The sequence below is a fragment of the Simochromis diagramma genome, unplaced genomic scaffold (assembly GCF_900408965.1).
Source record: "Simochromis diagramma unplaced genomic scaffold, fSimDia1.1 OVJJ01000061.1, whole genome shotgun sequence".
NCBI classification, from domain to species: domain Eukaryota; kingdom Metazoa; phylum Chordata; class Actinopteri; order Cichliformes; family Cichlidae; genus Simochromis; species Simochromis diagramma.
In genome coordinates, this window is record NW_024386945.1 from 2,401,761 (window position 1) to 2,426,068 (window position 24,308).

The following is a 24,308-nucleotide window of genomic DNA, read 5'->3' on the forward strand; positions in this document are numbered from 1 at the left end:
GGGAGGGAGTTTGATAGGAGTTTGGAGCCTATCCCAGCTACCGTAAGGCAAGAGGCAGGGTACATCCTGGACATCACCAGCCATTCAGAGGGCTAACACAGAGAGACAGACAGCCATTCCCATTCACATTCACACCTATGGGTATCTTAGTCTAAGTGTCTTTGGACTATGGGAGGAAGTCGAAGACTTCATGGAAAATAATACCAACCATTGTTTGTATTTTATCTCTATTAGTTTGCAATAACACAAACACCATAAAGCCAGAGTTTAGCAATGTACTCTTAGCCAGTAAACTGTTTATCATTGTCTGTGATGGTCAGTTATTTCATTTAAATCTCAACTAATACATTTGAAATTTTTAGATGTTTAAATAAGATTCAGATTTTTTTTAGATTTTCATAAAATGAATCATAGAAACCGGAAGTGCTTCTGTCTTTTGTGTTTTTTTAGTTTTGAAATGAAGTTAATCTTGCCAGTGTGACTTTTCTAACTTTATTATTTTATATCCTACATAATCGTGGAAACTATTGCAATCTAATTTCATCTCATTAAAAACATTATCAACATTTAATAGAGAAATAACTGTTGAAGATATTGTTGATCCTGTTGAGGCGTTGCCAACCTAAAAACTGCAAGTATAAAACTTGAGCTTAGAAATGGGCATAATACAAGAGAACACCCTAGCTTTGTCAGGTTGTAGGTCAGTTTCATTGTAGGAGCGTGAGATGGTTACAGAACACAACAAGACGAAAAGATAATTTAAACAAAAGATCTTGACAAGGATATAGTTACACTATAAAAAGAAAGAGGAGAGCATTGGTCTCATCATTTGGAGATACTCTGAAGCTTCCTGTGTCTAGACTTTCAGGTAAGCAAATTTTTATTTTAACCCTTTTTAGTGAAATTGTAATTAATGTTCAACTGTCTAAAAATAATTCACAGTCTAACTATATTTTAGAAATAAAAGCTCATTGTTCAAAAGAATTGAATTAAATGGTCATTTAGTGCTTTTGAAGATATTGTTGATCCTGTAATTGTTGCGATACAGTTTTTAAACAAAGCAAAAATAACCAAATTAAGCAAAACTAAGCAAATAATTTATAGTTCATTAGCACGAGCAATTAAAATGACAGTAATTTATGTATATAGAAGCTGCTAGCTGTCGTTGTTCTGTGTTACAGGTATCAATTACAATATGGCTGCTGTGGCAATCACTACTGTGCTGCTTCTTTTGTTTTTTTCAGTAAATTCACGTGAGTTATATCTTTGAATTTTTCATTCCACGACACTTAACAAAGGATATGAAATTCTAGTCTCAATGTTTAGATCTAAAGACTAATACACAAAGACTTTAAAACAGCTGAGAAAAACAGACATGTTAGTCGATCGGGAGAAATTTTCTGTGACGTGGCTGTAATACTGCTGTCTGACTCAGTTTATGAAGCCAGACAATACTGTAGAAATGAATACGGAACTGGAATATTATAAGGAGCTTGGAACGAAAACAACTAGACTTCTTTAAGTTAAGAAACTTACTAGAATATTCTGCTTTTTTTTTTTTTTTTTTGTTAAGGCACATTACCCTGACAATCTATCTTTTTTGTTGTAAACCAAAAGAACGTAAAATATAGAGACAAATTGTCTGATTCGCTCTTTCTTTCGTCACAGAGAAAGAGAATACAGGAAGGATCATCGGGGGTCAGGAGGTCGAACCATACTCTATCAAATACCAGGCATCCCTTCAGACTGAGGTCGGGGATCACTATTGTGGAGGCACGCTAGTTCACCCAGAGTGGGTGGTGTCTGCTGCCCACTGCTGGAGACCGTAAGTACTGACACCATACAGCAAGATTGCAGCTTTAATAATAAACATTAATGAAAATATTTAATAATTATTGAGGGGAAAAGGTCTGTTTTGAAAGAACATATGTGAAATTCTCATTTCGTTTTATCTCTTTCTGTTTAACAGGAGTAATTTTATGAGGGTTGTGCTATGTGAGCACAGCCTGATCAAAACAGAGGGATTTGAACAAATCTTCAATGTCTCAAAGATATATGTACACAATTATAATTTCAGGACATATGAGAATGACATCATGCTTATTAAGGTAAGTAGGACTTGTACTTAGCTACAAAAAATGTGATCTCACAATGGTACCACCCTAACTTTGGTTTGTGTTACAGCTTAGCAGACCAGCACAGCTGAATGCTTATGTTCAGCCAGTTCTGATACCTGATGAAGGTACCGCTCCCTTTAGTGGCACCTGCATAGTGAGTGGCTGGGGAGTGACACAGGTTTACAGTTACACCCTCTCCCCTGTGCTACGTGCTGTGGATGTAAGAGAAATACCTTACTGCACTTGGTATTACTGGGGCAGGATCAAACCAGGTATGCTTTGTGCTGGATCTCCATACGGGGGAAAGGACTCTTGCCAGGTATACATTCATGGAAAACATGATTTATTTTGTGTTTGTGGTATGCTTAATTACTACTTAGCAACTGCGTTTTGTAGAGTAATACTATTTTTAAATGAATATTTCCTCTTAAATTTATAGGCAAAATGACACCTGTTATATATGCTATAAAAATATATGTTAACCAGTGATGATTTACATATAATTTCAGTGTCATTTTAATAATATTTAACATTTTCCATTTAAGGGTGAATGTGAAATGCTCTATTATCAAAAAACAACCCTGATTTGTTGTGGTTCTCCACAGGGCGACTCCGGGGGCCCCCTTGTCTGCAATGGCTACTTTGAGGGCATTGTCTCCTGGGGTATTGGCTGTGCAAATCAGTACTACCCTGGTGTCTACACCAGAGTCAGGAGCTATATTCAGTGGATTAACTGGCTTATTGACAACACACCATGAGCGATTTTTTTCAAAAACAGTTAAATGAACATAATTTTCAGATGGGCCTGAAATGAATAAATATTAACGTTAGGAATTTCTAAAATGTTCCTGGAAATATGTCAATATTGCACCTATAATTAATTGATTGTCACTCTTTTTTCTGATAGGGAATAATAAGAGAAAGACTTGTTGCTATGATATCCTTTTTATTTTTTGTTGGTACTATAGCAGTATAATTAGTAACTGTGTTAATCATTCAAAGTGAATAGTACTATTGAAAAATCACCAATGTTGTTGTTTTCACATGAATCAATTTTCCTATTATGCCTGTTACTACAAGCAAAACCTCTTATATTTTATTTAAGCTTCATTGTAAATATGACAGTTTCAATTAGTGCAGCTTTAAGAACAATTTTACCAATGCACTGGGTCTATAAACTGACAAGTGATACTTGCTACTACTACTAGTATGGAATAAAAGGTTAACCCATCCACAGTGACAGTGAAGATGCTGATTGTCTGTATCATGTTTCTATCAGTCTCTTGTATTCAAAGTCCAAAAAGTCCAAAAGTTGCTTAGAATATAAAAATCAACAAAGTGCTCAATTTTTCTTCACAAAGAAGAGCTGACCTTTATATGTTCATAAAACACATAGCAAATGGTTACATAATGCAGCTAGACAAACAAACAAATATTTTAGTAATCTGTCAAAAACCTGTTTAAAACTCAAAATTATCGACTTCACTGAACTCGGGTCTTGTTTTAAACATAAAGAACTCCTTAGGAAAGTGTTTACTCGTGTTATAGAGCAACTTAGGGCAGCTGTGGCATTAACCTCACACTGGGTGCCTAATCAAGTTGTTGGGTACTGTATCTAAACAACTAAATATAGAAGCTATCCTGCTGCACACTGAATAATTACAGCTTCTCTCTGGTGCTGGTTTCTGTTGTTAAGCTAAACCTAAACATTCATGCTCACATTCACACCTACGCCAGTTAACCTAACAAAGTTATAACATATCCTAAAAAGCTCTGATTAAAAATAATGGCATGCTGGGAAGTATATTACTGGGAAATTCATGTGAACCTGTTGAGGTTAACTATAATTTAACAGTGAAACATTATGACCATGAATAAGTTGAAAATGGTGCAATAAGTGTGTATGATACATGTACATCCTGGTCCAGTGGAAATGATTGTTAAATGAAGACTTTTATAAATCAGTGTCCTTGTTTGGCACAGTGACCCCATCTAGTTAGTTGGTTACGCATGTGCTAAACTAACAACAAACAACGAACGAACAAACAATGATCTACACAAAATGAAAATAAGGTTTAAAAAAGTGCCTTTAACCTTGGTGGGTTTTCAAACTTTTTAAGAGAATATCTTAGTATCTGACCTCTACTGTGTGTGTGTGTGTGTGTGTGTGTGTATGTGTGTGTGTGTGTGCGTGTGTGTGTGTGTGATGATTATATTTACCAAAAAGGATTAGGTGGTCATTTGAACTTGTAATATTATATGGTTAATTTTTTATTCATACTTTGGAAGAAAACAAAACGTATTGCTGAAGAAAAGAAAGTACACCCCTGTCAGGGGCATTCTCTCTGCTTTTGTTGTTGTTGTTTACAGTAAGGTGATTGGATCCTACCCAATGGAACTTCAGAGATAAACTATACATGCTACAGGTTTGGCATTGATCATGTGATCAAGCAAATGCTACCATTTGTCCAATTTTTTATAAGCATTAATGGAAGCTAAATTTGTTTTTATAGTCTTATGCTACAGATTTTGCACACTCGTGTGGTTCCTCTGTAGTTGCATAACTGTTAAGTTTAAATTAATAATTTTAGTAGTGATGAATTAATGATTAAAATATCTCTTATTTGAGCCACACATTTCTTGTGAGATCATACATTTTATCTCCAAAAGTTGATTCTGTTCATCTGGACGTAGCGTGGGAGAAACATTTCGTCACTCATCCAAGTGATGAACAGAATCAACTTTTGGAGATTTACTTACCTGGATGATTGAGCATGCATCAAGACAACATAGATTTTAAATAAAAGATGGATATAGTCACGTTGATGTTTAGAGAAGTCAGGTTGTGAAGCTTCAAGCTGAGCATTTTCACCAGTTTATATCAGGACTGTGAAACTGAGGGACAATGCACACTCACTGGCCAACATGTCAGTGACATGGTAAAGCTTCACCCTCCTTTTGACTCTAATGAGACCAGAATTCACTAAATTAACATGGTGTATCCAACATACAACAAAACTATGAACTGAAACACTTACAACAGCAAACCTAATTAGCAGGCTTCATTTATAAACTGTACAGGTGTAATGCACAGATACAGATATTCACTAATTAGTGCAAAGTAACAGATTCTTGGGTGGTCTGTACCACATAGGCAAGCCATAATTTTTGTCAGTTTTCTAATAAAATAAGTATCCACATGGGTAGTTGGATGACTTTTTAAAAGAAAAAAAAAAGAAAAGAAACAAACAGAAAAGAAAAGAAAAAAATCTACATCACCTTGAGTAGTTAAGGAGGGAGAAACTATTCAAACATTTTTGTGTCAGGCCTTAAACAACCTTTTAAATGCCATTGGGGACTGGGTTGTTATACATTTTTTTAAATATATAGTGTGCTCGGCAGCCCAGCATAAATTGAACCTCTAGTGATCCTGTATTTGTGACATGATTAAATGTATTTGTGTTTATACCCTGATATGTACCCTGATCGCTAAACGCCACCCTCCGGTAAACGAAAAGAAGACTGTCTAAAGGTTTGCGCATGCTCAGCAGCAGTTATTGTTTTGTTTACATAACGCTGTACTTTCGAGAGCTAGGTGTAGAGAGCTAGGCAGAAGTAAAACTCCGTGGTAGCAGCTTAAGTTATCTGTCCGGGTAAATTATGTCTGTGAAACACGCTATTAGCCGGGGACTCGAGTTGGGCCGGTCGGTCTTTCAGCTCGGTCTCCTGAAATCCGGTGGCCGACTCGCAGCAAAGCTCCGAGCTGACCGTTTCCGTGCAGGCCCGTCGGTCCGCACCGCTCAGCCTCAGGCTTTCCTGCCGTCTCGGTACCGCTATTACCGCACTTCTCTGAAAGGCCTGGCAGCTCAGCTTCAGTCCGCCGGCTTCAGGAGGTTTGCTGGCGGGTCCCCGCGTAACAGAGCTGTATTTTTGGCTTTCGGTCTCGGTGTGGGGCTTATCGAACAACAGCTGGAGGATGACAGAAAGAGTGCTTCAACATGCCAGGAGATCCAGGTATGGTATCTAAAAGTAGGTCACAGTAGGGTACTTAAGCGACATTTAAGTCGTTAAGTGTAGTAGCTTCTGACAAAGTGGTTTGTTAGTAGTCGTTTTTCTTTTAGTCTTTATTTTCATGGTTATTTGCCGTATTGGGTTTTTTTTTTTCACTGAAAGTTTGTTTATTTGTATCTTCACCAACTCTGCATATTGTTTTTACATTTATGAATGTTTTGTTGATACGGTAATGCATAGACCCAAGATTTGTGTACGTTCTTTAATTTTCATGCTGTTTGCACTGAGGCCTGAATGGATAACCTGGTTGCAATCTTGCATTAATTTACTTTTTATTATTTTAATATGTCTCTAGCTGCGTCTATAACAAGTGTAGGTACATTTGGGGGCTTTAAAAAGTTGTTGTATACAGTCTGTTGATTGTTTTTCCTTTTTTTTTCTTGACTAAATTTGTTTATAGCACGTGATTGATATGAACATATCTTTGTGTAGCTTATTATTATTATTATTATTATTGTTATTGCTTTCCCCTGCAGGCTGTTTTTAGAAAGAAGAAATTCCAGAGTCCATTTAAGCCATTCACCTCTGGATATAAACTGGAGGATTACATTCTAGGGAACCAGATTGGGAAAGGCTCCAATGCAGCTGTGTATGAGGCTGCAGCTCAGTTTGCTCCTCCAAAGCAAAGTGCCAGAAAATGCTCCCTGGTGCAGATAAAAGAAGGTGAAGTGGAAACTGAGGCACCTCGATCTCTGACATGCTGCTCACTAAGGAACTTCCCTTTTGCTATTAAGATGATGTGGAACTTTGGGGTGGGTAGTATACTAATGGTTTGATAATGATTTCACATCTGTTTTAGGTTTTAATCCTCTGTATGAAAACAAACGAAAAAGAGCCACACATCAGTACCGACGGGTATTTTGCTATTTGTTTGCAGGCTGGGTCATCAAGTGAGGCCATCTTAAAGTCTATGTCTCAGGAGCTGGTCCCTGCAGGTCCTCATGCCTTAAAGCAGGAAAAAGAAGAAATTACTCTGGATGGGTAAGTATTATAACCTCAGTTCTTTTTATTCCTGCCTCAGAGTGGTGACCTAAGGATAGGAAACGTACTAATGAATGGCTGTGATTTCTCTACATGCAGACATTTCGGAGTCCTGCCCAAAAGAGTGTCAGCACACCCTAATGTAATCCGAGTGTACCGGGCTTTTACTGCAGATGTTCCATTGCTACCAGGTGCTCAGGAGGAATATCCAGATGTTTTGCCACCCAGGCTTAACCCTACAGGCCTGGGCAACAATCGCACTCTTTTCCTGGTCATGAAGAAGTAAGACCTACCTTCCTACCTACCTCAGTCCAACCCAGTATGTGTGCTAGAAACATTGTAAAAAAAAAAAAAAAAAGTCACTGTCTTTGTTTTCAGAGATTTTTATTATTTTGTTGGGGGTTTTTTATAGTGTACTTGTCAGGTCATTTTTATTCAGTAACTTCACAGATTTTTTTGTGTCATAGCTATCCATGCACACTGAGGCAGTACCTGGAAATGTCCACACCAAGCCGCAGGCAGGGCACTCTGATGGTGCTGCAGCTCCTTGAGGGGATTGACCATTTGTGCAGAGAGGGTGTCGCTCACAGGGATCTAAAATCAGACAACGTGCTGTTGGAATTCGACTCAGGTCCGAACAAAATTCTGTCAATAACAGAACAGTTTAAAGCCAAATGTAAACTATGCCAACTTGAGGTCTGTTTGGGTCACCGGTGTTATATTGATTTGTCCTTTATGCAGATGGTTGCCCCCGTTTAGTGATTTCTGACTTTGGATGCTGTCTGGCCCAGAGCGATTCTAGTCTGCAGCTGCCCTTCAACAGCATTTGGGTTAGCAAAGGAGGGAATGCTTCACTTATGGCTCCGGAGGTAAGATTAAAAATGTCTTTATTGTAACTGAGTAGCCACAGTTGCTGCGCCGTCTCTTATTGGTGACTATTAAAACTGAATTTTGTGACTTTTGCCTCCACTCTGGTTATAACCGGAGGTGACACTTGGATACCATTCAAGTAACCTAATTGTATCTTTGTGTTTTGAAATGAATCATTAAGATAAATAAGAATTCGTATAAATAGATCATTTGCAGTTAACCAGATATTTAAGCACTTTAATTTCTCATAATTTTTCTGCCATCAGGTGGCCACTGCAGTTCCAGGATGTGGTGTGGTGCTTGACTACAGCAAGGCAGATGCCTGGGCCGTGGGCACCATTTCCTACGAGATATTTGGACAGCAAAATCCATTCTATCGAGCAGTGGGACTGGAGAGCAGGAATTACCAGGAGAAGCAGCTTCCTCCTCTACCCTCCAGTGTTCCAGCTGATTTGCAGTTCGTGATACGCTTACTTCTCAGGAGGAACCCAAACAAGGTAAAGAAGTGGCTGTGTTTAGTTTAATATTTAAGTTTTCAGTAAAAGAGAGCTAAAACAATATAGTTTCATTTATTAAACCGAAACATTGAACTAAAACAAATCACAATTCTCTCAACACTAAGGGGAATTGTGAAGTTAACATTTTCTGTAGATTTACCTGAGATAGCATCTCTACCATTCCACTACTGAAACATGTTCTTCATACCCTGCAGCGCCCCACTGCCCGTGTGGCAGCTAACATGCTACATCTGAGCCTCTGGGGTCGGAAGGCTCTGGCTAATCAGGACAGTGTGGGCATGAGGAAGCTGGCTGATTGGTTGCTCTGCCAGTCTGCTGTGGTTCTCCTTAAGGGCTGTCAGGGGCCCAGTGGGAACAAAGTGGAGGCGGAGCTTCAGAGGAGTTTCCTGGCTAACTTAGAGCTGGAGGACCTGCGCACTGCTGTAGGCTTCCTCCTCTATGGGCGAGAGCAGAGCCAGGCCTGCGTGCTGTCTGTCTAGATTAACTCAAACACGTAGCTGAGAGTCACTGATATGGATAAACTGGGGCTTAAAATTGCTTTCAATACTCAGACTTCTGTATGTGTGGTATTTATTGTTTTAGCTGTAACATCTAATGGCTGTGGGTATTGTTTGATTATTTATCATGAATTGCCAAGTGGTGTAATTCTCCCTTTTCAAGAACCCGACCCTCAAACCTGTGTCCTCTAAAGCTGCTAATGTTACTTATCTGCATTTCTCACATACTTGTGAATCTGTTTCACTTGCCATCATCACTGTATCAGCAGAAATTCAAGCACTTCAAACATTCAAGTGTTATTGGTACCCATCATACAAAAATGCAGTTTGTCTTACACGTGCAATGCATTGTGGATTACTGAGACGGCTGCTGGGGAGTGATTGTGTTTAATTTTTCCCAACATTTGAGTTGCTTCGCAGCAAGAAATTCTATTATGTGAGTGGATATTTTGTTTTCTAAATTATGATACACTTTTTCAAATCAGCCTGTGGGGGGAAAAAACAAACAAAAACTCACATTCATGCAGTTATTTTTGCAACTATGAAAAAATTTTGTACCAGTAAATGTGGAGGTCAATACAGATAAAGTTAGACTCTACTGTGTAGGGTAAGACCAAGTGAAAGGTTCACAAGTAGGACATAAAGTTGCCCCTTGAAGATCTGGTTGTCAGTGAATATGTGTGTTGCAGTCAGTTGTACACTGATATTTCACAGCTAAGGAACATAGACCTGTCCTAAATGCTAGAACATATGAATCACATTGATCCTGATGTGTCATGCATGAGTAATTAATTAATCTTAAGGATCTGACTTTGTTCCACATTGCTGCTGTTTGCACTTTATGCTCATGTTTTACACCTGTTCAGAGCTGTGGTTTTCAGCTAATATAATATACAGATTTCACAATAATTGAAAATTGGGACTTAATCCTTCATATTAGGATAATTTACTGTCAAAAAGAATGAAAGGGATGCATGTATATGGCTTCCTACAAAAGATTATAAGACGGATTTTAGATATATGTCGATTTTTTTTGCAGTGTTTCAGAATAAAAGTGTTAAAGAGCCCTGAAGTGGTTGTTCAAGTTCTTTTCTTTGTCTTTAGATATTTTCAAAATAAATAACTCGTATTGGTGATATAGTAATATCAATACATTTTTTTAAAATTTTGATGATGAATATTATTAGCACTGTTTGTGAAATAACAAGTTGCGGCCTGATCTTAAATGTCTTTTTCTTGGAGTTCCAAAGCAGATTTCACCTGGATTTTTCCATGTGATCTTGGACAAACTAAAATTGTTTCTCTAAAAATCCCTCACAACTTAAAGGTGTTGTTATGCAAAAAAAGGTTTGATACAAGACTTCATTTTTCAGAAACTTTATTTAAGACAGAGCCATATTAGCATTTTAATAATTTATACTCTGAACAAAGTCAAACGGGTAATAAATAGACTGGAATGTATTTAGGAACACACTGAAGTTTCCTGTATAATCCCTCATGACCCTTTCAGTACTCCTCTCCTTCCTCTTCTCCTTCACCCTCAATAGAATCAACTCCCACCTCCTCATAATCCTTCTCCAGAGCTGCCATGTCCTCTCTGGCCTCGGAGAACTCTCCCTCCTCCATACCCTCACCCACGTACCAGTGAACAAAGGCACGCTTAGCGTACATCAGATCGAACTTGTGGTCGAGCCGAGCCCAGGCCTCTGCAATAGCAGTTGTGTTGCTCAGCATGCACACAGCCCTCTGGACCTTGGCCAGATCTCCACCAGGAACCACAGTGGGGGGCTGGTAGTTGATGCCAACCTTGAAACCAGTGGGGCACCAGTCCACAAACTGGATGGAGCGCTTAGTTTTGATGGTGGCAATGGCAGCGTTGACATCTTTGGGTACCACATCACCACGGTACAAAAGGCAACAGGCCATGTACTTGCCGTGGCGAGGGTCACATTTTACCATCTGATTGGCTGGCTCAAAGCAGGCGTTTGTGATCTCAGCCACTGAGAGCTGCTCGTGGTAAGCCTTCTCGGCAGAGATGACTGGAGCATAGGTGGCCAGGGGGAAGTGGATACGGGGGTATGGCACCAAGTTGGTCTGGAACTCTGTCAGATCAACATTGAGGGCACCATCAAAGCGGAGGGAAGCAGTGATGGAGGACACAATCTGACTGATCAGCCTGTTCAGGTTGGTGTAAGTAGGACGCTCGATATCGAGGTTCCTACGGCAGATATCGTAGATGGCCTCGTTATCTACCATGAAGGCACAGTCAGAGTGCTCTAGGGTGGTGTGGGTGGTCAGGATGGAGTTGTAGGGCTCCACCACAGCAGTAGGACACCTGGGGAGCTGGGTAGATGGAGAACTCTAGTTTGGACTTCTTGCCATAGTCGACAGACAGACGCTCCATCAGCAGGGAGGTGAAACCAGAGCCGGTGCCACCGCCGAAGCTGTGGAACACCAGGAAGCCCTGAAGACCAGTGCACTGATCAGCCTGAGGAGAGAGAGGGAGAGACAGCAACCAGATAAGAGATATACCCATCAGTTAGGTCATTTATCCAGGCTTCTTCTACTCTGATTTACCCACCAGTTTACGAATCCTGTCCAGAACCAAGTCAATGATTTCTTTGCCAATGGTGTAGTGTCCACGGGCGTAGTTGTTAGCAGCATCCTCCTTGCCAGTGATCAGCTGCTCAGGGTGGAACAACTGGCGGTAGGTCCCAGTGCGCACCTCATCTACAAAACACCACCATTAAGAAATTATGTAAGGGTTTTAACAAATTAAAGAGGCAACAGCAATAAGTTTATTTCTAGAAGTTTACCGATGACAGTGGGCTCTAAGTCGACAAAAACAGCTCTGGGAACGTGCTTTCCAGCTCCAGTCTCACTGAAGAAGGTGTTGAAAGAATCGTCTCCACCACCAATGGCTTTGTCACTGGGCATCTGACCGTCTGGCTGGATCCCATGTTCCAGGCAGTAAAGCTCCCAGCAGGCATTGCCAATTTGGACACCAGCTTGACCAACATGGATGGAAATACACTCACGCTAGTGTAAGGGGAAAAAAGATTTGGATTAAAAACAAAGACGAGTCTTCCACTTGCTGAAGATAACTAGTTTTCAGAACAGTTTTTGCTAATTAAAAAAAGGAGGGATAAAACACATTAATCGGGCTCACAAATGAAACAATCACTGTATTTTAAATTGCCTTTAACACAACTGCTTAAATTACATTTTCCCTACCTTGCACAAGAAGCCGTTAATAATACATTTTCTATATTCTATTATAACATTTGGATTGAGTCTCAGTCTGCCATTTATTTTACAGAAGCCCATGCATTTTGTGCTGCGACATAAAACTGCCTACTGCAGGATTACTGTAGACAGAGAGGATTATCTAGGTCAGACATGTTGCAGTGTGCTGGCTCTTTAAAAAGACACATTCAGATCATCCACTGGGGTTATATGTAACACAATTTGTGCTGTATTTGATTTTATGGTATATTTTTAAGCATATATGATATTAGGGATGGCTTAGTTTTATATAACACACAAACACAATATGGTGTATTATGTCACTGACATAATTATTTTTTAGAAAAGAGGACACTGCATTTATGTAACATACATTTACATACACGTTGTGTTAAATGGCTGGAGATCATGTTCAGAAATTGATAAGGGAGCCAATGGAAGGCAAGTGGACAAGTCTAGTGGTGAAGACTAAGATGATTTACAGGAGTTGTGTAGAATAAGGATCAGGCTCTTCCATATGAATGTAATTTATCATTTAAGTACGAACTTAACGAACTGACGACATCTCACACTATTTCTATTCGCAATTAAAACAATGTATGATCACAGTAAGCTGCGGAATACTGCATGGCAACAAGCAAGGTTGCAGTAATTTGGAAAGAAACAGATCTGAAAAAACGACCTAGTTTAATTTCCACATATGTTAGACTTAAACAGTAACAAATAAGCAAGTCAAATGTTAGAAATGAAGGTTTCGCTTACCATGATTGCTTGTCGGTATTATGCAATGTAATAAGACAAGCCAGAGGAGTGTCTGCGACTGAGGTGCTCGGTGTCTGAGGATGCTGTGATGACGATCTTCGCTCTGCCTCTTCAGGAGGACAGGTGAAGTGCACAAACTGAAAACCCTTCTCCGTCTGGCGCAGTAATTGTTTCCCATTCAGAACCTCCAATATGCGATAAGAGGCTTTCAGGAGCTAATTCTTCCTCCGCTAAGGCGTGAGTCGGTAGGATTATGCAGGACAATATAATACAGGACTGTGCAAAAAAGAGAGCAGAATTTCATAAAATCTGGTAGGAGGCAAGACCCTCGGATGTCCTTTTTCTAATAAATAAATAAAAAAAAGGGGGTATTCGCTTTGCTTGTGTAAATCAATGCAATTAGCCAGAAACCTGTTATATTGAGTAAAGCCACGGCATCACAATGGAAGCTATATTGTTTGGAGATCCGAGAGAATAAAATAAAAAGGCTTAATTCAGGAAAATGACAAATACTTCAGCCGTTGAACTCCACTTATGTGGTCGTTTACATTGAACAAATGGCTTGGCTGACGTGTCCAGGAGCAAAAGTAACTTTGAAATTACAAAGTTGGCTTCCTGTTAAATTTCAATCTTATCACAGCTGTAATATTGCATTTTTCCCTATATATTTTCTTCTACATTCTACTTTAATGAAGTCATTAGCAAAAATCATAGAACTCGCATTCTGTCGATCGAGAGTATTATAACTACTTTATATGTATTCTTCATAGTTTTGTTTATCAATCATTCATAACGCTGGTCCTTCTCTTCCTGATAGACGGTCACAGCTGGTTACTCCCTCGATTACTCATTTGCAGACTCGTGCTGCCTTCAGGGCTCCGAATCATGCTGTGACTTATAAGACCTGTAAGAAAAGTAATGAATTAATCAGTCGCCTAACAAAGATGTGCATTGCTTAACCTGCATAATAAGAATCAATTTGTGCATCCAATATCACAGTGTGTACAGTGCAAATTAATAAGTTAATAAATACTGCTCAACTATACTTTTTCATTACGCTGCTCGACGCAGAATAAAATATTACGAGCATACAATAAAGCACTAAAGTAGCAGAAGTCCTTTAAAGGCCTACTGACACAACTTAACTTTACGCTCAAGTTAGCAGGCATGTCTTCGCTTCGGAGAAACTTGCATTTAAGTCGTACCATTACAGCTGCAGCAGCGGACTTTTTCGCCTTGCAGCCACGACAGGCTTTGGCTCTTTGCAGCGAGAGACGAGGCCTTTGCATAAATCCGAACAGACAGTGCTCAGGGAAACGCTACAATGTACCACCGAGCGCCGAGTTTGTTGCCAGGGTGGCCGGGATCCCCACCATGGCCAAATTACCTTACCAGGACACCGCAGAAGGGCTTGATGCAGCGTTTGTTGGCGTCCCAATTGATACCGGGACCTCGAACCGACCTGGCGCAAGGTAGTGTTTTTCTCTGCAGCTAATATTTAAACGTATGGGCCTGCTGCTCCGTAGACTGTCATTGGATGCATGCATAACAAAGCTGCTGTTTTCAGGCGTTTAAAGATAGATTTAAGTTTCACTTTTGTAATTAAAGTGACTAAATTAATCTTATTCTCATGTTGTGCAAAACTTCACAGACCATCTTGTACACAATTGAGACATATATAGGCAACAGAAATCCTCAGCTGCAGGGAATGTACAAAAGCTGAAACGTCCAAATTCATTTTGACCACCCAATACCTTACTGTGTACAGTAAACACTATTTTCATGCCATCAAGGTTAAAAATTGTCACAATAAAAAAAAAAAAAAAAGCAAAATCCAAGCAGCAGCCATTGTGCTTGAACAATCATAGCTGTCATCCTGGTTCACAGGTTTGGCCCACGACAGATCAGAGTTGAGTCGGCCATGCTGAGGGCTTACAACAGTGGCACCAGGGCAGCACCTTATGAGTCCCTCGTGGTTGCTGATATTGGGGATGTGAACGTTAATGTGTATGACCTGAAAGACACTTGCAAACGCATCAGGGAGGCCTACAGAAAGATCCTGGCCACTGGCTGCATCCCGCTAACTATGGGTGAGAAGAAAACTGATCTCTAGAGGTGAAAAAAACGCTCTAAAAGTGCCCTTGCTCACATTTTATTCAGACAGTTGCACAGATAGTCAAGGATAGCTCAGTAAATATTTAACAAAGCACAGTGTTGTAATACATGTTCAATTATTAGCCATTTAGATAGCTCTATAAACCAAAGAGAAGATTTGATCAAAGGTTGGATTTTAAGGAAGTTTTGTCTGCAGGTGGCGATCACACTATTGCTTACCCAATCCTGCAAGCCGTTGCTGAGAAGTAAGTGTGCTTTATTCCTAGGAACTATATGTGATGCAAATTATTTGAAGTTGAGACTGCTGATACAGTACTACTTTTTTACACACTTTAGGATACAATAAACATTGTTTTGATCTGTGTTGAACTGTCTTAACACGGCTATTAAGCATTTTTCCCTCAAACTTCCAAAACTGTACAGCCTACAAATCCAAAAATGCATGATTCAGGTGTCGCTCGAGTTATGCATTCTTGTATTCACTGACTTTACAATCTGAGAATGCAATAAAATGAAAGAATACTGTTTTGTGTGAATTGGGTTTACTGAGAATGCAGGAAGAGTCCTCAGTTAATATATATAGCTGCCACTGATGAACATGAACTTCCTCTTTAACCATTTTATACCCCATGCCCTTGTTCCTGTGATAATTTGTTAGGCATGGCCCAGTGGGTTTGATCCATGTGGATGCTCATGCTGACACCAGTGATGTGGTATTGGGGGAGAAAATAGGCCACGGGACTCCATTCAGACGATGTGTGGAGGAAGGATTACTGGACTGCAAGAGAGTGGTCCAGATTGGCCTTCGGGGTTCAGGCTATTCTGCCGACTCATATGAATGGAGTCGGGCACAGGTACTCTGCTAGGTTACTGTTTCATGTGTGTAAAGCATGCTTATGTAGCATATATTTTTTGGCGTTGGATAAATAAACCTTTACTTGCTTGTTCCCCATAGGGAAATGCCTCAGATAAATTCAACATAATGGTTTTGGCATTTTGTCTGGAGAGTAAATGCTGTATAACTGGATTAATATAAAGTTGCAAGAATCTATGCTAATAATTGGTATATTTTATATCTTTATTGTGCTTGTTTTTTGACAACAAGATGCAAATGCATTCATCTAGAACAAGGGCATTTTATGGCACTGACTCGGAGATGCCATATGTCTCAAAATAATTTTCTCATAACAAGGCTACTATGTTTTTTTTTCTACTCCCCTAGGGCTTCCGTGTTGTGCAAGTGGAAGAGTGTTGGTTCAAATCTCTTGCGCCTTTAATGGATGAGGTCAGGAATCAGATGGGCAAAGGTCCAGTATACCTCAGTTTTGACATTGATGCTCTTGACCCTGGCTTTGCTCCTGGAACAGGCACACCTGAGATAGCAGGGCTCACTCCCATACAGGTAATCAAAGTGCTAAAGACACCTCAAAGTTTACTATACTAGTTACTAGCTATATATAAAAAACTACATACGCCAAGCAAGGAAATGTTGTATTTTCTGCTGCATTATTAATTCATTTTTTCAATCAATCGTCACGATTGGATTTAGGGAGTTGAGATTATTCGGGGATGCCGTGGTCTGAACCTTGTTGGATGTGATCTAGTGGAGGTGTCACCACCATACGACACCACAGGTGCTTTTTTAACATTTAAATTCTTTTGAAATTCCAATTTTCTTTCTAATGTATTTTTTCCCTCTTGTCCTCTTATTCATTTCATTTTTTTCTTTCATTCTGTCAACAGGAAACACTGCATTGACTGGGGCCAACCTCCTCTTTGAAATGTTGTGTGTTCTCCCAAAAATTAAGTACTATTGATAAATACTGAGAGCATAGAAGAGAATAAAATGTGTAGTTTTGGAAAAACTCGGACAATCAAATTTTGGTACAGTCATGCTTTGCACTCTTGAATGACACTAAAATATCTGAGGGTAATTACTGTCTTATAAATTGCGAACAAAATGATGAGTATGCCGCAGTGGACACGAGTTTTGATTCTGTAAGTATTGGCTTCATTAGGAAATCCTGCACTCATTCAACAGTGCAGTGCTGCACATGAGTTTTAAGACCATGACAACTTAAGTGTAGTGCCGTTTGGGTGTACAGAAATGTGAAATTCAGTATTCACCAATGTGCATTTAAGGCAAGAAAGACAAACCGGTCAGTGATTTAAACTAACTGCTGCTTTTAGTAAATACGTAAGGAAATATTATTTTTGAAGTGTCTTTATTTACCTTGACTGCTGAAAACAAGTTTCTTCCTTCTGATATCACAATCCAGTCATAGTGCCTGGCACTCTTGCATTGTTTATGCTGTTGTACAAACTCAGTATATACTGGACAGGAGCATTTCATTTCTTAAAAGGCTTTTATTTCAACCTTTCAGAAAAATGTTACATGTCTATGGTTTCAAAATTCACGATATGAAAACTGGTTACTAATTCATGTTTTTTCTAATGCTTGAAATGTGTGTTCTCCAGGTGTTAACACAAATATCATCCTGGCACACTTTGGGCCCTGTAGTGCCAACTGAGCATTGTTTAAATGGCCCAGCATACCTGACTATTGTTGCTGTCCATCATTTTATCACCAGTGTGCACATCTTCTGATGACTGCTGCAAGAAGGATGGCTCAAAATGCCACAAAACTCAAATCATCCTAATCTAGTTCCTTGAACAGAACGCGACCTTCACGAAGTCTATTGTAACTATTGCAAATGACCACTTTAAAAATGTCAAAGTCTGGCTTAGATGCAAAATATGAAAGAAGGAGGGATGACTCAAGACTTGCACAGTACTGTATTTTATTAGCATTATATAACAGCAGCTATTATAAGAGAGAATTGTACTTTTTCTGAAATGTAGGCCTTGGACACCTTTATATAACTCAAAAAAAATACAATATTTTTTTTCAACCAACCTTCTTTTTCCTCTTCTTTTACCCGTCTTCATTTCCTATCTTTTCCCTTTCTTGAAGGGCAGCATAGTGTCACAGGGATTAATACTGCTGTCTCATCAGTCTCCCAGGTGTTTCTGTGTGTAGTTGTCTCCCCTATGTTTGCATGGGTTTATAATTTTCTCCAACCTCTCTGGATGGGTTGTGATTATGGGTTATTCTTCAAGCACTGCTAACTTTAATCTCAGTCTGGCAACACATTATTGGCCATATTTTGTTGACAAAAATGATAGAACAGACACAGTGCCTATAAAATCAGCCAAACTGTATAATTTCATTTAAAAAAATGGTAACATATTCCAGTGGTTGTTGACCTGAAGAGTGTATGTGTATATACGTGTGTGTGTGTGTGTATATATATATATATATATATATATATATACATATATACATATATATGCCAGCTGTTCTCCACAGAACCAGCAAAGGTGTACTCTCAGTGGCAAGGGAACAATAATAATAAGAGAACAGCACCACCAAGGCTGGAGACGGAGCAATACTGGAAGAGCATATGGGAGAAGGACGCAACCCATAACGGCAATGCTCAGTGGCTAGTGGATCTGAGGGCAGACCACAGCGACCTCCCTGAACAGGGTCCAGTAACCATCACAGTGGCAGATATCCAAGAAAGGGTCTCCAGTATGAAGAGTTGGACAGCACCAGGGCCCGACATGGTTCACGCCTACTGGCTAAAGAAGCTGACTGCACTCCACGAGCGTCTGGCAGCACAAATGAACCAGCTGCTAGTTAACGAGAGACACCCGGAATGGCTAACCGAAGGTCGGACGGTCCTGATCCCCAAGGACCCCAAGAAGGGACCGGTCCCCTCCAACTACCGACCAATAACCTGCCTCAGTACTACATGGAAGCTCCTGTCAGGCATCATATCGGCTAAGATGAACAGGCACATGGGTCAATACATGAGCGGGACACAGAAAGGAATTGGCAAAAATACCAGAGGCGCAAAACACCAACTACTGGTAGACAGAACAGTCAGCCGAGACTGCAAGACCAGACTGACCAACCTGTGCACTGCCTGGATTGATTACAAGAAGGCCTATGACTCAATGCCCCACAGCTGGATACTGGAATGCCTAGAATTGTACAAGATCAATGGGACCCTAAGAGCCTTCATCAGGAACTCAATGGGGACGTGGCGTACAACACTAGAGGCAAACTCCAAGCCCATAGCACAAGTCACCATCAAGTGCGGGATCTACCAAGGAGATGCTCTGTCCCCACTGCTGTTCTGCATAGGCCTGAACCCCCTCAGTGAGATCATTAACAAGACTGGCTACGGATACCGACTACGGAATGGAGCAGTTGTCAGCCACCTCCTGTACATGGATGACATCAAGCTGTATGCCAAGAGTGAACGAGACATCGATTCACTGATCCACACTACCAGGCTATACAGCAATGACATTGGAATGTCGTTCGGACTGGAGAAGTGTAGTCGGATGGTAACAAAGAGAGGGAAGGTAGTCAGAACTGAGGGGATTGAACTACCAGAAGGCAACATTGCAGACATAGAGGACAGTTACAGTGGGGCAAAAAAGTATTTAGTCAGCCACCGATTGTGCAAGTTCCCCCACTTAAAATGATGACAGAGGTCAGTAATTTGCACCAGAGGTACACTTCAACTGTGAGAGACAGAATGTGAAAAAAAAATCCATGAATTCACATGGTAGGATTTGTAAAGAATGTATTCGTAAATTAGGGTGGAAAATAAGTATTTGGTCACCTCAAACAAGGAAAATCTCTGGCTCTCACAGACCTGTAACGTCTTCTGTAAGAAGCTTTTCTGTCCCCCACTCGTTACCTGTATGAATGGCACCTGTTTGAACTCATCATCTGTATAAAAGACACCTGTCCACAGCCTCAAACAGTCAGACTCCAAACTCCGCCATGGCCAAGACCAAAGAGCTTTCGAAGGACACCAGGAAAAGTATTGTAGACCTGCACCAGACTGGGAAGAGTGAATCTACAATAGGCAAGCAGCTTGGTGTGAAAAAATCAACTGTGGGAGCAATCATCAGAAAATGGAAGACATACAAGACCACTGATAATCTCCCTCGATCTGGGGCTCCACGCAAGATCTCATCCCGTGGGGTCAAAATGATCATGAGAACGGTGAGCAAAGATCCCAGAACCACACGGGGGGACCTGGTGAATGACCTGCAGAGAGCTGGGACCAAAGTAACAAAGGTCACCATCAGTAACACACTACAACGGCAGGGAATCAAATCCCGCAGTGCCAGACGTGTTCCGCTGCTGAAGCCAGTGCATGTCCAGGCCCGTCTGAAGTTTGCCAGAGAGCACATGGATGATACAGCAGAGGATTGGGAGAATGTCATGTGGTCAGATGAAACCAAAGTAGAACTTTTTGGTATAAACTCAACTCGTCGTGTTTGGAGGAAGAAGAATACTGAGTTGCATCCCAAGAACACCATACCTACTGTGAAGCATGGGGGTGGAAACATCATGCTATGGGGCTGTTTTTCTGCCAAGGGGACAGGACGACTGATCCGTGTTAAGGACAGAATGAATGGGGCCATGTATCGTGAGATTTTGAGCCAAAACCTCCTTCCATCAGTGAGAACTTTGAAGATGAAACGAGGCTGGGTCTTCCAACATGACAATGATCCAAAACACACCGCCCGGGCAACAAAGGAGTGGCTCCGTAAGAAGCATTTGAAAGTCCTGGAGTGGTCTAGCCAGTCTCCAGACCTCAACCCCATAGAAAATCTGTGGCGGGAGTTGAAAGTCCGTGTTGCTCGGCGACAGCCCCAAAACATCACTGCTCTCGAGAAGATCTGCATGGAGGAATGGGCCAAAATACCAGCTACTGTGTGTGCAAACCTGGTAAAGACCTATAGTAAACGTTTGACCTCTGTTATTGCCAACAAAGGTTATGTTACAAAGTATTGAGTTGTATTTTTGTTATTGACCAAATACTTATTTTCCACCCTGATTTACAAATAAATTCTTTACAAATCCTACCATGTGGATTCATGGATTTTTTTTTTCGCATTCTGTCTCTCACAGTTGAAGTGTACCTCTGGTGCAAATTACTGACCTCTGTCATCATTTTAGGTGGGGGAACTTGCACATTCGGTGGCTGACTAAATACTTTTTTGCCCCACTGTACAAGTACCTGGGGATCCCGCAGGCAAATGGGAACCATGAAGAGGCCGCTAGAAAGGCTGCAACCACCAAGTACCTGCAGAGGGTCAGGCAAGTCCTGAGGAGTCAGCTGAATGGTAAGAACAAGATCCGGGCCATCAACACGTACGCCCTGCCCGTGATCAGGTACCCTGCTGGGGTAATAGGCTGGCCAAAGGAGGAGATAGAAGCCACTGACATAAAGACAAGAAAGCTCCTTATACCATGCATGGAGGGTTTCACCCCAAGTCCAGCACCCTGAGGCTGTACGCTAAGCGGAAGGAAGGGGGCCGGGGACTGGTGAGTGTCAGCACCACAGTCCAGGATGAGACAACGAACATCCAAGAATACATTGGGAAGATGGCCCCAACTGACCGAGTGCTCAGTGAATACCTCAGGCAGCAGAAACCCAAGAAAGAGGAGGGAGACGAGGAACCATCATGGAAGGAAAGGCCCCTGCACGGTATGTACCACCGGCAGATAGAGGAGGTGGCTGATATCCAGAAATCCTACCAGTGGCTGGACAAAGCTGGACTGAAAGACAGCACAGAGGCACTAATCATGGCAGCACAAGAACAAGCTCTGAGTACAAGAGCCATAGAGGCTGGGGTCTATCACACCAGGCAAGACCCCAGGTGCAGGCTGTGTAAAGATGCCCCAGAGACAATCCAGCACATAACAGCAGGGTGCAAGATGCTAGCAGGCAAGGCATACATGGAACGCCATAACCAGGTGGCCGGCATAGTGTACAGGAACATCTGTGCCGAGTATAACCTGGAAGTCCCGAGGTCAAAATGGGAGATGCCCCCAAGGGTGGTGGAGAATGACCGAGCTAAGATCCTGTGGGACTTCCAGATACAGACGGACAAGATGGTGGTGGCTAACCAACCGGACATAGTGGTGGTAGACAAACAGAAGAAGACGGCCGTAGTGATCGATGTAGCGGTTCCGAATGACAGCAATATCAGGAAGAAGGAACACGAGAAGCTGGAGAAATACCAAGGGCTCAGAGAAGAGCTCGAGAGGATGTGGAGGATGAAGGTAATGGTGGTCCCCGTGGTAATCGGAGCACTAGGTGCGGTGACTCCCAAGCTAGGCGAGTGGCTCCAGCAGATCCCGGGAATAACATCGGAGAGCTCTGTCCAGAAGAGCGCAGTCCTGGGAACAGCTAAGATACTGCGCAGGACCCTCAAGCTCCCAGGCCTCTGGTAGAGGACCCGAGCTTGAAGGATAAACCGCCCGCAGGGGCGTGCTGGGTGTTTTTATGCAATTTTATTTGTATAGCACCTTTCTAGACAGAATCACAAAGTGCTGCACATAAGATAACAAATAATAAAAGGGTAAAACAGACAATATAAAAATATCTATCTATCTATCTACAGACTGTAATTTTGTAGGATTATCAGAGTTGCAATATGTGTTTTTACTTATTGCTTGTTTACTTCTTTTAATATTTTGTCATTTTTAAAATGAACTTGAGTTCTCTTAGCAAAATATTTACTATATAAAGTCTTGATGTCTTTGTGACATGTAGCTTTATACATGCGGATAATCAACTTGTAACCTGCAAAGTGACTCTGGAGTTACTCTCATTTCCCATCTTTCTAATTTACCAACAGCATTTTTTAACAAAACGCTGCTTGGGACTTATCTGGTGCAATCGAAGCAGAGGGCAGGGAAAGATATGACATACATATTATGATGAAATGAAAAAGATTGGGACGAGCCCCCTGTGTGTGCTCCAACTTCTTTCAGCATAACTTCATTTGCATCAGGCTCCAAGGGGCGTTGACCCTTGCTGAGAGAGGAATCATTTCATTTTTTCTGGCTGGTCTGTTGGTTTTTGGCAGCTGTAATCTGCAGCTGAACAGTCCAGCTTCACTGTATCACAATTACAGTAATATCACAATACATAGTAACAAACAACACTGCTAAGCTACAGGTTTTAAAGGGTCGGACACAAAAAAAAAGAGAGACTTGATCTTAACTTCTGAATAGTTTTCTATCCATTGTTATTTACTTCTCCAACTACAAAATAAAACTCTCAAAGGCATGAAATTACATACAACGTATATATACTCCTGGCATTATGCTTCATAAACATGCTGCTGAAACAGTAGTATACTTTATTGAACACCAACACACGTTCGGAATTCACAGAGGACTCGTTTGGCGTTTCCAACACGGCCACAAAACAGACAACTATTCTAAACAGTTTGTTGAAAGTTAAGTTGACTTTGAGGCCTATAATAATGGGTTAAGACATTTTTTACTTAACTTTTTCACATGATTTTTCCAGAACTTTTCTGCTGACTGCAAGCAAGGGAGTAGTCCCTAAATCACACCACTGTGGTCAGTGAGATGCCTCTTATAAACATTCATAGTCAGACCAGTCAGACCCAGAAATAAGCTCCCTCTTGTATCCAAGAGGCTAGAGGGGTCTATAGAGCACTGGTACAAATTCCTGCTCTTGGAATAACTGCAGCAGTTTAGGTGTTATTTATCCTCTATGGTGTAGCATTTAGTTTATGTAATGGTGGTGTTTGTGGTATTACAGTATAATAAAAGAGTTCACTGAGTAAAAGTTTGGAAGTTTATCATAACTTTCAGCAGTGTTCCCAACACTTTTGGTATGCGACCTCTGACAACATAAAACAACTTAAATCCCTTGTCCCTCCTTGCATGTGTCTCAAACGTGTGATTAGGCGCTGCTGGCTCTACTGTGAGGTCTCTGGTGTATCTACCCTTCCACACCTTGTTTTGTTTTCTTTTGACATCTTTTAGATATTCCAAGATGAGACACAGAATTGATTTTTTAGAAGACTGCTTTTGTACAGTAAATGATTCGACTGGATGGGAGCTCAGAGGTGTCAAATTCGCTAGATGCCAACCAAACTTGATGAGCCCATTTTGTTCATCTACTTTTAGTCTATTTTCATGAGCAAACTGGAGCAGCCCATAACTGTCTCTATTCAGGGTTTAGCTTTTAATTGGCAACAGCTGCCCTCTCAAA

At 40.9% G+C, this 24,308-nt stretch overlaps 4 protein-coding genes across 4 annotated transcripts; 3 read left to right on the plus strand and 1 right to left on the minus strand.

Moving 5' to 3' along the window:
* The first annotated feature begins 599 nt into the window (after positions 1 to 599).
* On the plus strand, positions 600 to 4,670 carry LOC120737323 (trypsin-3). The gene is made up of 6 exons (XM_040037949.1): positions 600 to 868; positions 1,182 to 1,253; positions 1,669 to 1,825; positions 1,970 to 2,108; positions 2,185 to 2,436; positions 2,723 to 4,670. The coding sequence occupies exons 2-6, from the start codon at positions 1,196 to 1,198 to the stop codon at positions 2,873 to 2,875; spliced, it is 759 nt and encodes a 252-aa protein (XP_039893883.1). The 5' UTR covers positions 600 to 868; positions 1,182 to 1,195; the 3' UTR covers positions 2,876 to 4,670.
* A 982-nt stretch (positions 4,671 to 5,652) lies between these two features.
* On the plus strand, positions 5,653 to 10,126 carry pink1 (PTEN induced kinase 1). The gene is made up of 8 exons (XM_040038048.1): positions 5,653 to 6,131; positions 6,665 to 6,940; positions 7,066 to 7,169; positions 7,269 to 7,451; positions 7,637 to 7,800; positions 7,911 to 8,038; positions 8,306 to 8,536; positions 8,752 to 10,126. Exons 1-8 carry the CDS (start codon positions 5,778 to 5,780, stop codon positions 9,034 to 9,036), a joined length of 1,725 nt encoding a protein of 574 aa, XP_039893982.1. The 5' UTR covers positions 5,653 to 5,777; the 3' UTR covers positions 9,037 to 10,126.
* A 289-nt stretch (positions 10,127 to 10,415) lies between these two features.
* On the minus strand, positions 10,416 to 13,177 carry LOC120737389 (tubulin alpha-1B chain-like). The gene is given in 5 exon segments (XM_040038049.1): positions 10,416 to 11,382; positions 11,384 to 11,542; positions 11,636 to 11,784; positions 11,871 to 12,093; positions 13,063 to 13,177. Coding segments are annotated over 5 exon segments (1,356 nt in total). The 5' UTR covers positions 13,066 to 13,177; the 3' UTR covers positions 10,416 to 10,560.
* A 992-nt stretch (positions 13,178 to 14,169) lies between these two features.
* Positions 14,170 to 17,388, plus strand: agmat (agmatine ureohydrolase (agmatinase)). The gene is made up of 7 exons (XM_040038050.1): positions 14,170 to 14,534; positions 14,950 to 15,152; positions 15,374 to 15,422; positions 15,836 to 16,031; positions 16,400 to 16,579; positions 16,727 to 16,811; positions 16,921 to 17,388. Exons 1-7 carry the CDS (start codon positions 14,230 to 14,232, stop codon positions 16,992 to 16,994), a joined length of 1,092 nt encoding a protein of 363 aa, XP_039893984.1. The 5' UTR covers positions 14,170 to 14,229; the 3' UTR covers positions 16,995 to 17,388.
* The last annotated feature ends 6,920 nt before the right edge of the window (positions 17,389 to 24,308 follow it).

Excerpts from the sequence above, each read along its gene's own strand:
- LOC120737323 (XM_040037949.1), top strand. The coding sequence starts at position 1,196 with ATGGCTGCTGTGGCAATCACTACTGTGCTGCTTCTTTTGTTTTTTTCA. Across the intron at positions 1,826-1,969 it reads GCTGCCCACTGCTGGAGACC|GAGTAATTTTATGAGGGTTG; the intron begins GTAAGTACTGAC and ends TCTGTTTAACAG. Across the intron at positions 2,109-2,184 it reads ATGACATCATGCTTATTAAG|CTTAGCAGACCAGCACAGCT; the intron begins GTAAGTAGGACT and ends TTTGTGTTACAG.
- agmat (XM_040038050.1), top strand. The coding sequence starts at position 14,230 with ATGTCTTCGCTTCGGAGAAACTTGCATTTAAGTCGTACCATTACAGCT. Across the intron at positions 16,032-16,399 it reads ATGAATGGAGTCGGGCACAG|GGCTTCCGTGTTGTGCAAGT; the intron begins GTACTCTGCTAG and ends CTACTCCCCTAG. Across the intron at positions 16,580-16,726 it reads CAGGGCTCACTCCCATACAG|GGAGTTGAGATTATTCGGGG; the intron begins GTAATCAAAGTG and ends GATTGGATTTAG.
- pink1 (XM_040038048.1), top strand. The coding sequence starts at position 5,778 with ATGTCTGTGAAACACGCTATTAGCCGGGGACTCGAGTTGGGCCGGTCG. Across the intron at positions 6,132-6,664 it reads CAACATGCCAGGAGATCCAG|GCTGTTTTTAGAAAGAAGAA; the intron begins GTATGGTATCTA and ends TTTCCCCTGCAG. Across the intron at positions 7,170-7,268 it reads GAAGAAATTACTCTGGATGG|ACATTTCGGAGTCCTGCCCA; the intron begins GTAAGTATTATA and ends CTCTACATGCAG.